Raw genomic sequence first — 14720 nt, forward strand, 5'->3', positions numbered from 1 at the left:
GCTAGTGTAAGGACACAAGTCTAAAACCATACAAACTCCATGACAGGCTTAAGTTTCTCCTCTAAACTAGAAGGCCTAAGTTTCAGTCTCCCTGGAACTATCAGGCAGCTACACACTGCCCAAGGCCAAAGAAACTGCCCACCACTTCACTCCACCGCACTACCTTGGCAACGCCCAATCAAGAAAGGCCAGCAACTATAGATAAATCTTAGCAGCCTAAGGTAAAAGTTAACCATTAGTCTATGGTTGGTTGAATTTAAGACTACTCTAAATGTTGTATTTGGATCCCGCCAAAAATAACAGATACTCTGGATAACATGTATGGTTAAACCCGCTGTCAACAATGCTGTATAATTACGATTGGATCACTGTTCTCACGTCACAACTTCTGTAACTCCCCTGTCACAAACCTTATAAAAACCCCACTCTGTCTTTGTTCTGGGCTCTCAGCATGGATCCACGGCACTGGTGAAGTCTGTGAGCCCGAGCTCGAGCCCGTAATAAAGCCCTTTGCCTTTGCATGCGTGACTAGGTCTCCCTGGTGGTCTCTGGTTGGTGAGGATACTGCGATCTGGGTATAACATTTGGTGCGTTGGCCGGGAATTCCCTTCGGAAGGGAATCCTCCCCCCAGAGCCTCCCTGGGACCCCGAAACGCTGGGCCTGATCGTCGGCTGGCGAGTGCACTTGTTTCCTTGTTCTCTTATGTCTAAGTGTTTTTGTATGACTGCAGTTTGTCTGTTCGGTGCTTGGTCTCTAAGGGCCTCAGAGGAGCGGACGCGCCGTGAAAGCTCGAGGCCGTGGGATCCGAGAGACGTCTTGGACCCACAGGAAGGAGAGACTGCGGACAGGGGTTTCCGTGGCGGTGTAGCTGGAATTCAGGTAGAGCGCCCCCGCGGACAGGGGTTTCCGCGGCAGTGTAGCTGGAATTCGGGCAGGGGTCCTGCTGGTGGCAGCAGCGGGATCCCATTCGTGTTAAATTTTTTTTTTTTTCGGTCGTACATTCGTCTTCTTCTCGATCACTGGTTTGAATGCTTGTGTCTGTGCTGTTTGTCTAAGCATCATTTTTTGTTGTGACTTTGACGAGGACGTTTAGGGAAAGGGGTCAAAGCCCCCCCCCCATCTGTTTTTCCCTGTCTTTCATGGGACTTTGGGGGCTCCACCCCACATACTCTTCTTTCTCTTTGGAAAGCGCGCAAAGACCATCATCTCACTTTCGTTCTCTCCTCCGTTGGCGAGGAGGACTAATTCCTGTATTCTGTGTCTTAATTTTGTTCTCTGCGATACTTTATCTTGTTTGGACTAACATCATGGGGCAGTCTGCTTCAAAACCTTTGGATTTAGTCCTGCTTCACTTCAAGGAAGTTAGGATTCGAGCTCACAATCTGTCAGTGGATGTCAAAAAGGGAAAAATGACTAAGCTCTGTACATCTGAATGGCCTGCTTTCGAGGTAGGATGGCCTCCTGAGGGCACTATCCACCTTCCAATCATAGAAGCGGTGGAAGAAAGAGTTTTCCAGTGTGCAGGAGGCCATCCCAACCAAGTCCCATATATTGTTACCTGGAAAAGTTTAGTTGCTGATCCACCTATATGGGTAAAGCCTTTTCTCCTTCCCCCAGTTTCCCTAGTCTCTTCTCAGGTCCTGGTGACAGAATCCGGAAGAGAGTACCTTCAGACGGAAACAGGAGCCAGGACGGACTTCGGCCTCACCCATGCCCCTGGAGTCGCCCTCAGGCCCCCTCTATCCGGTCTTGCAAGGAGGAACAGATGAAGAACTCATCTTCCCTCCTCTTTATAGACTCCCTCCAACCCCTCCTGCCCCTATGCCTGAACTCCCATTACCCTTACCGCCTGAATCCTTACTGCCTCCTCCCGCCCCCCCATCTGAGGAAGGGCCAGCCCACGGAACCCGCAGCAGAAGGGGAGCTCACCCAGAAGCAGACTCCACAATGCTCCCCTTGCGGGCTATAGGGCCAATAGATGAAACAGGAAATCAGCCCCACCACTATTGGCCCTTTGCCTCCTCTGATCTTTACAATTGGAAATCTCAAACCCCCCCCTTCTCAGAAAACCCTAAGGGGCTTATTGGGTTACTAGACACTGTACTCTTTACTCACCAACCCACTTGGGATGATTGTCAGCAATTGTTACAGGTTCTGTTTACAACTGAGGAGCGAGAACGAATCCTGTTGGAAGCACGGAAGAATCCTGTTGGAAGCACGGAAACTCGTTCCTGGCCCGACAGGGGTCCCCACCATGAACCCCGCTGACGTCGATGCCGGATTTCCTCTCGTCCGTCCCAATTGGGATTATAACACAGGAGAAGGTGAGGAGCGCCTCAAAGTCTACCGCCAGGCTCTATTGGCAGGTCTCAAGGCGGCCGCTAGAAGGCCCACTAATTTGACTAGGGTATATGATTTAAGGCAGGAAGCAGATGAAAGCCCAGCTGCTTTTCTGGAATGGGTGATGGAAGCCTTTAGACAGTTCACCCTGTACGATCCAGAGCATGCAGACCATAAGTCAACCGTGGCCATGGCTTTCATCAATCAGGCAGCACCAGATATTAAGAGAAAACTACAAAAAGTTGAACGTCTCGGAGAAAAGACTCTCCAAGACTTAATAGAAATAGCAGAAAAAGTGTACAATAATAGGGACAGTGTAGAGGAAAAACAAGTAAAAGCAGAGAAAAGACAAAATAGAGATCTAGCTAGGGTGTTGCTGGCCATGACAGCAGACCCAGGAGACCGCCGCCTCCAATTAATAGAGATTGTAGAAAAAGAAGAACAAAGAAAGGGACCAAATAGGGAGACGTGTCCTTTTTGCAAGGAGAAAGGACACCGACTAAGAGATTGCCCAACTGGAAGGAACCGGTGCACCTTTTGCAAAGAAGAGGGACACTGGTTCAAAAACTGTTCTAAAAGAAAAAACAAACCTAAGGTGTTGTTCCCAGGAGAAGACAGTGATTAATGGGGACGGGGTTCAGAGCCCCTCCCCGAACCCAGGGTAACTCTTAAGGTGGAGGGGAAACCAACTAATTTCTTGGTGGACACTGGAGCTCAACACTCAGTATTACTAGAGGCCAATGGACCCGTCTCAAGTAAGCGGTCTTGGGTCCAAGGTGCCACTGGGACCAAACAGTATTCATGGACTACCCGAAGATCAGTGGATCTAGGCGTGGGCCGGGTAACCCACTCTTTTATGGTAATTCCTGATTGTCCTTACCCCTTGCTAGGGAGAGACCTTTTGTCAAAAACGGGGTCCCAAATTCATTTTGGCCCACAAGGAGCACAACTCTTAAATTCAGACGGGAAGCCTATCCAGGTTCTTTCCCTCCAATTGACAGATGAATATCGCCTATATGAAAAGCCCCTAACCCCTGATGCTCACATTGACAAATGGCTCCAAAGATACCCCCAAGCTTGGGCCTAGACAGGAGGTCTAGGGTTAGCAAGCCATCGCCCACTGGTGTTTGTTGAACTCAAGCCTGGGGCTGACCCCGTTGCAGTCAGACAGTACCCTATGCCTCAACAAGCCAAGGAGGGAATCAGACCCCACATCCACCGTCTTCTAAATCTGGGCATCTTGAGGGTCTGCCAGTCTGCTGGAACACTCCCTTACTCCCAGTCAAAAAGCCTGGCACTAATGACTACAGGCCAGTACAAGACCTCAGGGAAGTCAATAAACGGGTAATGGATATACATCCCACAGTTCCTAACCCATACACTCTCCTGAGCTCCCTGTCACCTGAAAAACAGTGGTAGACAGTCCTTGATCTCAAGGATGCCTTCTTCAGCCTGCCCCTAGCCCCTAAAAGTCAAGAATATTTTGCTTTTGAATGGCATGATCCTGACATCGGCATTAACGGGCAACTGACTTGGACTCGACTCCCCCAGGGGTTTAAAAATTCCCCTACCATCTTTGATGAAGCACTGCACGAGGATCTGGGTGAGTACCAGAGGGAGAACCCCGATATCACATTGTTACAATATGTTGATGATCTCTTGATCGCAGCCACCTCTGGGGAAAGCTGCCTCCAGGGAACTGAAAACTTACTGCAAGTACTGGGCAAACTGGGGTACAGAGCCTCTGCTAAGAAAGCTCAAATCTGCAAGCCCCGAGTTACTTATCTGGGGTACATTCTTAAGGATGGACAAAGATGGTTGTCACCATCCAGAAAGGACATCATCCTCCACATACCCCCACCCAAAAACCCCAGGCAGATGCGTGAATTCCTGGGGTCAGCTGGGTTTTGTAGATTATGGATTCCAGGCTTTGCAGAAATCGCTAAGCCCTTATATGAATTAACTAAAGACAGAAATGAGTTTCAATGGACCCCTGAACACCAACGGGCATTTGAAACTCTTAAAACAGCTCTCCTATCAGCACCAGCGTTGGGGCTACCTGACATTACTAAACCTTTCCACCTGTTTGTGGATGAAAATAAAGGAGTGGCCAAAGGTGTGCTGACCCAGATGCTAGGCCCTTGGAAGAGGCCAGTGGCCTTCCTGTCCAAACGATTAGACATAGTGGCAGCAGGATGGCCCCCTTGTCTGAGAACTGTAGCTGCAGTGGCATCCTTAGTTAAAGACACCGACAAATTGACTTTGGGACAAACTCTAACAATAACCACCCCTCATGCAATTGAGGGGATACTGAAACAACCACCTGACCGATGGCTCAGCAATGCCCGGATTACTCATTACCAAGCACTGCTGCTCAACCCAGATAGAATTCTTTTCCAGCCTCCCTCTTCACTTAACCCGACTACACTACTGCCTGATCTCGATGCCGACCCTCCACTCCATGATTGTACCGAGATCCTAGCCCAAGTGCACAGCTTCCGGGAGGACCTGACAGATGTGCCCCTTCAAAATGCAGACCACACCTGGTTTACGGATGGGAGCAGCTTCATCCAGGACGGAAACAAAAAGGCAGGAGCAGCTGTGACCACCAAGGACAAGGTAATTTGGGCCCAACCCTTACCTCCAGGGACCTCAGCCCAACGGGCTGAGTTAATTGCCTTAACTAAGGCACTAATCCTGGGAAAGGACTTAAAAGTCAACATTTATACGGACAGCAGGTACGCCTTTGCAATGGCTCATGTACACGGGGCTATTTATGAGGAAAGAGGTCTCCTGACCTCAGAGGGAAAAACTATTAAGAACAAACAAGAAATCATGGACTTGTTACAAGCCTTGTGGATACCAAAAAAAGGTGGCCATTATCCACTGCCCAGGACACCAGAAAGGCGACCATCCCGTTGTCAAGGGAAATAACCTAGCTGATAAAGCAGCTAAAGAAGCAGCCCTGAAGTCCTTTGATATATTGCCTATAGTCCTCCCAGACCCTGGAGATCCTAAATTACCTGAAAATCCTGAATATACTGAGGAAGAAACCAGATGGGCCGAAAGACTGCCCATGTCAATTTTTCGAGGGATGGTGGAAGGGCCCAGACGGGAAACTGATCCTCCCTGCAATCTTAGCAGAAAAAATGTTATATAAAATACACCGAACCACCCACATGGGGACAAAAAGAATGTTGGATGCATTTCGACACTCTAAGGTAACCACCAAAGACTTACACACCAAAATTGATAAGATTGTTCGTTCATGCAAAACGTGCCAACTCACCAATGCTTTTCCAAGCCCTAAGAGTCCAGGGCAATGCTTACAAGGTAAGAAGCCGGGGGCCCACTGGGAAATTGATTTCACTGAAATAAAACCAGGCAAATATGTATATAAATATTTATTAGTCTTTATAGATACCTTCTCAGAATGGACAGAAGCCTTTCCTACCAAAAATGAAACTGCTACTCTTGTGGAGAAGAAACTGTTAGAAGAAATTCTGCCTAGGTATGGTTTTCCCCAACTCATAGGGTCAGATAATGGACCAGCTTTTGTGTCCAAGGTAAGTCAGGCTGTTGCGCAGTTTATTGGGGCAGATTGGAAATTACATTGTGTGTACAGACCCCAAAGTTCAGGACAAGTAGAAAGAATGACTAGAACTCTAAAAGAGACCTTAACTAAATTGACCTTGGAGACTGGCGGAGACTGGGTGGCCCTCCTTCCCTTTGCCCTGTTTCAGGTACGAAATTCTCCCTACCAGATGGGTTTAACTCCCTTTGAAATTATGTATGGAAAACCTGCCCCTATTATTCCAAACCTCCAGGCAGCAGCCCTAATGGATATTGAGGATAGCGATCTGTTACAAGAAATCCAGGCCATCCAACGGTCTCACGAACATGTATTGACTAAACTACGTGCTCTTTATGAATCAGGTCTCCCTCCAGAGCCTCATCAGTACCGGCCTGGCAACTGGGTTTATGTCAAATGCCACCGACAAGAAACCCTTGAGCCACGATGGAAAGGACCTTACATCATCCTGCTGACCACTCCAACCACCTTAAAAGTAGATGGAATAGCCACCTGGATTCACTACACCCACGTGAGACCTGCCAACCACTTCCAAGTCCCAGAAGACTACCTCAACCCAGGGGCTCAACAATGGAGACTACACTCCGACAAGAAAAATCCTCTCAAGCTACGACTCTCTCGTCGCTGAAGCCGCGGATGCGGTTCCTTCAAACCCTCATGACATTATTCCTGATTTTAATTACTCTGCTAACTGTATGTAACTCAGAACCTAACCCTTATCCTTCCAACCCCTACCAACCTGTCACTGCCAAATGGGTCCTTCGAGGACCAAAAGAGACACCTAAAGACTTAGGACGAGTAGTACAAGAACTCACATTAACTGGACCAGTGTCTATTACATTCCCCACCTTCCACTTAGATCTCTGTAGTCTGGCAGGAGATCACTGGCATGGCGGGGTAAACAAACGTACTTGTATAGACTGTAGTGTCCTTGGTGTAGCACTGGCCCCGATTGCCGGGAGAAAGACCCCAATCCCGACTGTCAACACAAAAATCTGAGACTACGGACCTTTTACGTGTGCCCCAGTACTGGTAACGCTGACACCTGTGGAGGCCCAGACAATTACTATTGCGCCTCTTGGGGTTGTGAAACTATTGCTCCATGGGTCAAACGACCCAATAATGACCTAATCACCTTTGTAAGAACTAACAACCTAACTAGTCCAGCAAGGAGAAACCCAATCTCCATACAACTAACTCCTAAGGGAAAAACAGCTACCTGGTCAAGGGGGAAAACATGGGGGCTTCATTTATGGCTGAGCAGCTATGACCCAGGATTTTTGTCCTTTATCCAAAAACAATTAATATTCCCTACTGCTGCAATGGGTCCAAACCTAGTCCTAGCCCCCAAACCTGAGCCTGAAAGTCTCAGCCCACAGCTAACAGTGCCTCAACCGAGTCTAAGGCCAAAACTCATCAGAACCCCTAATCCCACCAAAACCCCTGAGGAAAATCTTAGCAATAAAATCCCCACTTCAGGGAACTCTCCTATTTCACCTGTCCCCAACAAAGCAGGATCAGAACCCTTATGGGACCTAATGGTCCATACCTTCAAAGTCCTCAATTCTACTAGGCCAGATTTGACTAAATCTTGCTGGCTTTGCTATAACCCCAAACCCCCCTACTATGAAGGAATAGCCATCCTAGGGCAATATCATACTTCTAACACACCCTCTAAATGTCGATGGCAACAGACAGCCACCGTAAGACTACCCTACGATCTATAATAGGGCAAGGTCTATGTATAGGACAGGTTCCAGCCTCACATTCACACCTTTGCAATCAGACCGAACAAAATATAAACAGTGAATACATAATCCCACCAGACCAAGGATGGTGGGCCTGTTCCACGGGGCTCTCCCCCTGTATACATAGTACAGTCTTGAACCACGCCAAAGACTTCTGTGTTTTAGTCCAATTAGTGCCCCAGGTACTCTACCATGCTAATGAAGAAATTATGAAGTCCCTAACTGAATTAAACGGTCTAACACGAGTCAAAAAGGAAAACTGTTACTGCCCTAACCCTAACCGTCCTTCTGGGCCTGGGAGTAACAGGAGCAGCGACTGGTATTTCAGCCTTGGCGACTCAAAGTAAAAGTTATCAAGACTTAAGAATGGCCATAGACATTGACCTCCAAAACCTAGAGACCTCTATTGCCCATTTACAAGAGTCTCTGACTTCATTAGAAGAAGTAGTACTGCAAAATAGGAGGGGCTTAGACCTCTTATTCCTCCAGCAAGGTGGATTATATGCGGTCCTTAGAGAAGAATGCTGTTTCTATGTTGATCATGCGGGAATAGTCAAAGAATCTCTAGCCAAGGTGAGAGAAGGCCTGGCAAAAAGAAAACGTGAATATGAACTAAACCAAAGCTGGTTCGAAAAATGGTTTAACAGCTCCCCTTGGCTCACTACCCTAATTTCTACCATACTGGGCCCCCTATTAATCTTATTACTAATCTTAACGTTTGGTCCCTGTATTCTTAATAAGATAATTCAATATATAAAACAAAGACTAGGTACCCTTCAACTAATGGTCTTACGAACTCAATATAACCCTTTAAACCAAATTAATGGAGATACAACTGACCCAAAACTGACCCAAGATTGGGTCAGCTACAAGACAGAGGGGGAAATGTAAGGACACAAGTCTAAAACCATACAAACTCCATGACAGGCCTTAAGTTTCTCCTCTAAACTAGAAGGCCTAAGTTTTAGTCCCCCTGGAACTATCAGGCAGCTACACACTGCCCAAGGCCAAAGAAACTGCCCACCACTTCACTCCACCGCACTACCTTGGCAACGCCCAATCAAGAAAGGCCAGCAACTATAGATAAATCTTAGCAGCCTAAGGTAAAAGTTAACCATTAGTCTATGGTTGGTTGAATTTAAGACTACTCTAAATGTTGTAATTGGATCCCGCCAAAAGTAACAGATACTCTGGATAACATGTATGGTTAAACCCGCTGTCAACAATGCTGTATAATTACGATTGGATCACTGTTCTCACGTCACAACTTCTGTAACTCCCCTGTCACAAACCTTATAAAAACCCCACTCTGTCTTTGTTCTGGGCTCTCAGCATGGATCCACGGCACTGGTGAAGTCTGTGAGCCCGAGCTCGAGCCCGTAATAAAGCCCTTTGCCTTTGCATGCGTGACTCGGTCTCCCTGGTGGTCTCTGGTTGGTGAGGATACTGCGATCTGGGTATAACACTAGCTGTCAGCACAGAGCCCAATGAGGAGCTCGAACCCACGGATGGTGAGACCATGACCTGAGCCGAAGTCGGAAGCTTAACCGACTGAGCCACCAAGGCGCCCCCATCATTATTCCTTCAAATATACTTTCTGTCCCTTTCTCTTTCTCTTCTTCTTCTAGAATTTCCATAATGTGAATATTGTTTCTCATTGTGTCCTATAATTGCCATAGACTTTCTTTACTCTTTTTCGTTCTTTTTTTTTTTTTCCTTTTTGCTCCTCTGACTGAGTAATTTCAAATGTCTTATCCTCCAGGTCACTGATTCTTTCTTTTGTATGGTCAAGTCTATTTTTGAAACTATTAAATTTTTCAATTCAGTTATTATGTTTTTCAACTCAAGGATTTCTGTGTGTTTTATGTGTTGTTTGTTTAGTAGTTGCTATTTTTTAAAATCAATTTTCTGGGGTGCCTGGGTGGCTCAGTTGGTTAAGCGTCCGACTTCTGCTCAGGTCATGATCTCATGGTTTGTGAGTTTGAGCCCCGCGTCCGGCTCTGTGCTGACAGCTCAGAGCCTAGAGCCTGCTTCAGATTCTGTGTCTCCCTCTCTCTCTGACCCTCCCCTGCACACGCTGTCTCTCTCTCTCTCTCTCTCTCTCAGAAATAAATAAAACATTTTAAAAAATTTAAAAAAATAAAACCAATTTTCTTACTTTGTACGCGCATAGTTTTTCTTTTTTTGTTTAGTTGTTTTCCTGTAGTTCATAAAACATCTTTAAGAGAATTACCCTGAATTCTTTGTCTGACAGTTCATAAATCTCCGTTTCTTTAGGGTCAGTTATTGGATCTTTATTGATTTCCGTTGGTGGTATTGTATATACATGATTTGTTGTGATCTTTGATTCCTTACATTGGTATCTCTTCATCTGAGGTATGGGGTTCCCCTTCCAGACCTTGCAGGTTTGCTTTGGCAGAGACAGTTCTCTTCACCAGCTCAGTTTGAGTCTCTGCTTGTAATGTCTCTGGGCAGATGGGGCCTGCTGTTACAGTATAGTTTGGAATAAAGCAAGTGTTTGAGCTCTGAAAATGAGGATGAGGCTTTGTGTGCCACTGGCTGAGAACAGCTGGGTAGGATTGCAGGCTTAGCTCTCTACCCAAGTAAGGTTGCAGGATGGGTTCAGAGGATACCTAAATTCTCTAGTCAGGCTTATTAGATGGTTGTGTATATTCAATAGTAGATAGGGCTATGATTCAGCTTCCCTACCCTGGCAGAGCACCAGGCCAGCGCCCGGAGCCTGTGTACTTCATTGTTTGGAGGCCCAAATCAGGCCTGAATGTGCAGTGAATTTCCTGGGCAGGTGAGAAGGCCATCTTTGCTGTGCAGATGAGGAAGTCATGGGCTGTACTCATTATTCATGTGCCACTGTATGTGTAAGGCTGTTAAATGGGCTGTGCAGCTTCCTCTGTGCTCTGGTTAAGCTTCCTGATCAGACAGGTTGAAAGCTGTAATCAGCAATGAGCAGGGCTATGAATTAGATTTCTTGCCCAGAGGGCAGAAGAGAAAGCTCTAAAATTGGTAAAGCTCTTTGTTTGTTGTCCCAGATCAAGCCAACCTGTACCCCATGTTTTCTGGCTAAATAGTGCCATTGGCTTTGCTCTCCAAATTTCCAGCTTCGACTCTCTTTCTCTGCCTAAGTGCCCCTGGGCCACACAGCTTTCAGGTGTTTTCACCAAGCCTTCTGGCCAAATGGGGCTGGGAGTCACTCTCCAAAGTGAGTGGAGCTTTGGCTCATCTCCTTTCTTGGGCATGAGCAAATGCAGTTCTAGGGCCAGCAAAGTTCCTCATATGAGTATCCAAATCAGGCAAATCTGTACTTCACAAGGCTCCCTAGTCAGTGTGTGTCCCTGACTTGGTTCTGCAGATGAGCAAATCTGCTGGTTGTAATTACTCCTTGGGCACAGCAGGTATGAACTCAGTCTGCCAAGATCCATGTGCTACTTGTTGCAACCCTTCCTCCTTCTCCATTACAGTCGTATTCCCAGTGCTGGGCCCCACAGATTCCCCTGTAATTCCCGTGGTATAAGATCAGAGTAGGGCCTCCCCCAAAGCAACCCACCATGCTGGGGAAGGCTGGTTATCCTCTTAGGGCTTTCTTTTCCCACTGGAAGAACTGAAAGTTCAGGAGAGGCCTTACCATATGGTGCTGGACTTTCCCAAGGGAGTGGCAATGAATTCAATGTGTAGCTGCTTCTCTTTTCTAATGCAGTCTATCTTGGTCTCTGAGGTACAGGAGGGTGCTTCCACCTAACCCTAGGATTCTCTCAGTGGTGTCTTGTTCTTGAATAAATGTTGGTTGCTCTTCTTGTGAGGGGGAATGATGTCAGGAACAACTTACATTGCAGTCTTGGTGACATCACTCTAACAATTTTCATTTTATTTTAATTTATTATTGTTATTCTTTTAATCAATATTTTATTTATTTAGTTTTATTTTAGAGAGAGAGAGCATACATGAGTTGGGGAGAGGGACAGAGCAAGAGAGGGAAAGATAGAGAATCTTAAGCAGGCTCCACACTCAGCACAGAGCCACACGCAGGGCTTGATCCCACAACCCTGGATCATGACCTGAGCCAATATCAAGAATGAGACACTCAACCGACTGAGCCAGGTATCCCTATTTTAATTTTTAAAAATTTTATTTATTTACTGTGAAAGAGGGAGAGCAGGAGGTGGGGAGGAGCAGAGAGGGAGGGAGAGAGAGAATCCCAAGCAGGCTCCTTACTGTCAGTGCAGAGCTTGACTCAGGGCTTGATCTCATAAACAGTGAGATCATGACCTGAGCTGAAATTGAGAGTTGGACACTCAACCCACTGAGCCACCCGGGCATCCCTAGAGTTGTTTTACACACCAGACAGAGTACACTTTTACAACCGAAATACAATTATGCCATTCCCCTGAATCAAAAGCAATTTTGACAATATGTGTTGAATATTGTCAGAAAGATTGATGGGTAAAAAGGGGCACATGTCTATTGGTTTTAATAGGATAAAGCCTATATTGACATAACAGGTCAACATTTTGAAACTTAATAACTCAGAATAAATGATCTTGTATAGCCAAACCGCATTAAAAGACTTTTCCCATTTAGTAGAAACACTGAAAAAAAAAATTACAAAAACCATCTAGTTCTCACAGAGGAACTTAGAATATTAAAGAAACTTAAATGTAAAACTGTTTGTCTTTCTATCACTGTGGCAATTTCATATCTACTAAGGATATATAATAGAACTAGTGTCATTGAAGATGGTTCAGAAATAAGGCCATGAAATACTTTCTCATGTGTCCAGGATATCTTTATCTCAGTAATGAATTGTTATCATTTTTATTGCTAAGCTCCTAAGTATAACCTTAAGATTATATCAAATTTGTTTGAGTGATAGTGATTATTTGGGGGGTTTTGTTTGTTTTTTAATTTAATTTAATTTATCTTTAAAGTAGGCTCCATGTCTAACATGGAGCCCGAAACAGGGCTCGAACTCACAATTCTGAAATCAAGACCTGAGCTGAGATCAAGAGTCAGGTGCTTAACTACATAAGCTACCCAGGTGCCCTGTGCAGGTAATGATTATTTGTATTTGCAGCCATTACTTTTACTTTTCTTAATTATACTTTTATCTGTTATAAATGTCATTATCTTCCCACTAGTTCTATAATGTAAATATGTGGTGCCTGGGTGATTCAGTAGATTGAGCATTTGACTTCAGCTCAGATCATGATCTCATGGTTCATGGGTTTGAGCCCCATGTCAGACTCTGTGCTGACAGTTCAGAGCCTGAAGCCTGCTATGCAAATTTTCAATTTAGTGTTTATTTTTCATTTAGTTGGGTTTATTTTGAGAAAAATAATTACTATTTTGTGCCTCCATTTTCTCACCTATAAAAGGAGGACAGCTTATTAGGGTTGTCTTGGATATTTAATGAGAAAATATTATAAAGTGCTTAAAACGGTGACTGGCACATATAAAGAGCACAATAACTCTTTCCTATGTTATTATTAATATTAACATATTAATAATATTTTATATATACTGTAGAAGAGACAGAAAATTATCTATATTTTGATTTATGTTGATGCTTTTATTTTTTTTCAGCCGAAAATTGGAACACATGATTGGACATAAATTCATGTGATAAACAAATATTAAAATTGGAACTATTATGAAGAAACTGGAACATATGGTTACTATAACTAGAGTGAATATTTTTGATGATCATAATACTTGTTCCCATCAAATACAACATCTTCTCTCTATAAATTCTTCCTACCTAATGCCATTATTTCTGTTGCTTTCAAACGATTGCTTTTTAAATTATCAGTAGAACTCTTTCATCAAATAAAATCTTAGAGAATACCTCAATATGGAAATGATAGTGGGTTCTTGGAACTGGAGTCCTTTATCCACAGTCCTGCCTATTTATCATCTCCATGACACCTCAGGCTCTGGAACCACAGTTTGAAAACTTTATTTCTTATTGTTAGAGATATAATCAGCTCAACAGATAATCATTTTCTTTATAATTATTATGCCCTGCTTGCACTTCTGATGATATGCTTTATTTGCTACTTTATATTTGTACATACTCTTTGGGAAATACTTTAATCGGCAATACATTAACAAATTACATCTTGGCGTTCTAAGAGTATATCAGCAATACATTTACAAAGTACATCTTGGGGTACTTTTTTCAAAAAATCTTAAATGTTAATTCATTTTCGAGAGAGAGAGAGATACAGAGACAGAGCATGAGTTGAGGAGAGGCAGAGAGAGAGGGAGACACAGAACTTGAAGCAGGCTCCATGCTGTCAGCACATAGCCTGAATTGGGGCTCGAAGCCATGAACTGCGAAATCATGACCTGCACGAAAGTCAGACACTTAACTGACTGAGCCACCCAGGTGCCCCAGGGTTGTTTATTTTTAAAGATGGGTTGTTTCAGACGGTTTATACTGATTATTTTTTTGCTTCTTCTACAGAGGATGATTTCTTTTTCTTCTTCTTGTCTTCCTTTCAAGTCAGATTACACCATATCTGAGATCTATACTTCCTCATGAACTTATCTTCATCAATATTCCCACTAAGTAAAGATCTCATAGGAATATTTGATTAGTTATTTTTATCTTTATTATAGGGAATGATTTATATAAAATAAGTTTCATAAATTTAAAATGCCCAATTTAGTTTTGACAGTTGTATATTACTGTGAAATCTCCACTACAATTAAGACAAGATTTCCATCACCTCCAAAAGATTTTTATTGCCCCTGTACAGCCCATTCCTCCTTCCACCCCTGGCTAGAGGTGAATATTGATTTACTTTTTGTCACTATAGGTTAGTTGGGACTTCATATAAGTGGAATTGATCATACTTTTGTCTCTGAATTCTTCTACTCAGTGTAATAATTTTGAGATTTATCTACTTTGAAGCCTCTATGAGTAATGCTTTCCTTTTTTGCTGAGCAGTATTCTTTTGCATAGATATACCATAATTTGTTTAGCCATTCACCTGTTGAACATTTGGGTTCCTTCTGGTTTGGG

The 14720-nt window shown here is 44.3% G+C and overlaps 1 protein-coding gene and 1 long non-coding RNA gene across 2 annotated transcripts; both read left to right on the plus strand.

Annotated features, from left to right (window-relative positions):
* Nucleotides 1–1822: 1822 nt before the first annotated feature.
* LOC120221748 lies at nucleotides 1823–3428 on the plus strand. The gene is given in 2 exon segments (XM_039219306.1): nucleotides 1823–2206; nucleotides 2208–3428. Coding segments are annotated over 2 exon segments (1605 nt in total).
* A 93-nt stretch (nucleotides 3429–3521) lies between these two features.
* LOC120221745 lies at nucleotides 3522–6187 on the plus strand. The gene is made up of 3 exons (XR_005525884.1): nucleotides 3522–3561; nucleotides 3755–3756; nucleotides 6106–6187. It is a non-coding gene; the product is annotated as an uncharacterized LOC120221745 (long non-coding RNA).
* Nucleotides 6188–14720: the final 8533 nt, after the last annotated feature.

Source organism: Hyaena hyaena, unplaced genomic scaffold, assembly GCF_003009895.1.
Source record: "Hyaena hyaena isolate Hyena2069 unplaced genomic scaffold, ASM300989v1 scaffold_806, whole genome shotgun sequence".
In the NCBI taxonomy this organism is placed as follows: Eukaryota; Metazoa; Chordata; class Mammalia; order Carnivora; family Hyaenidae; genus Hyaena; species Hyaena hyaena.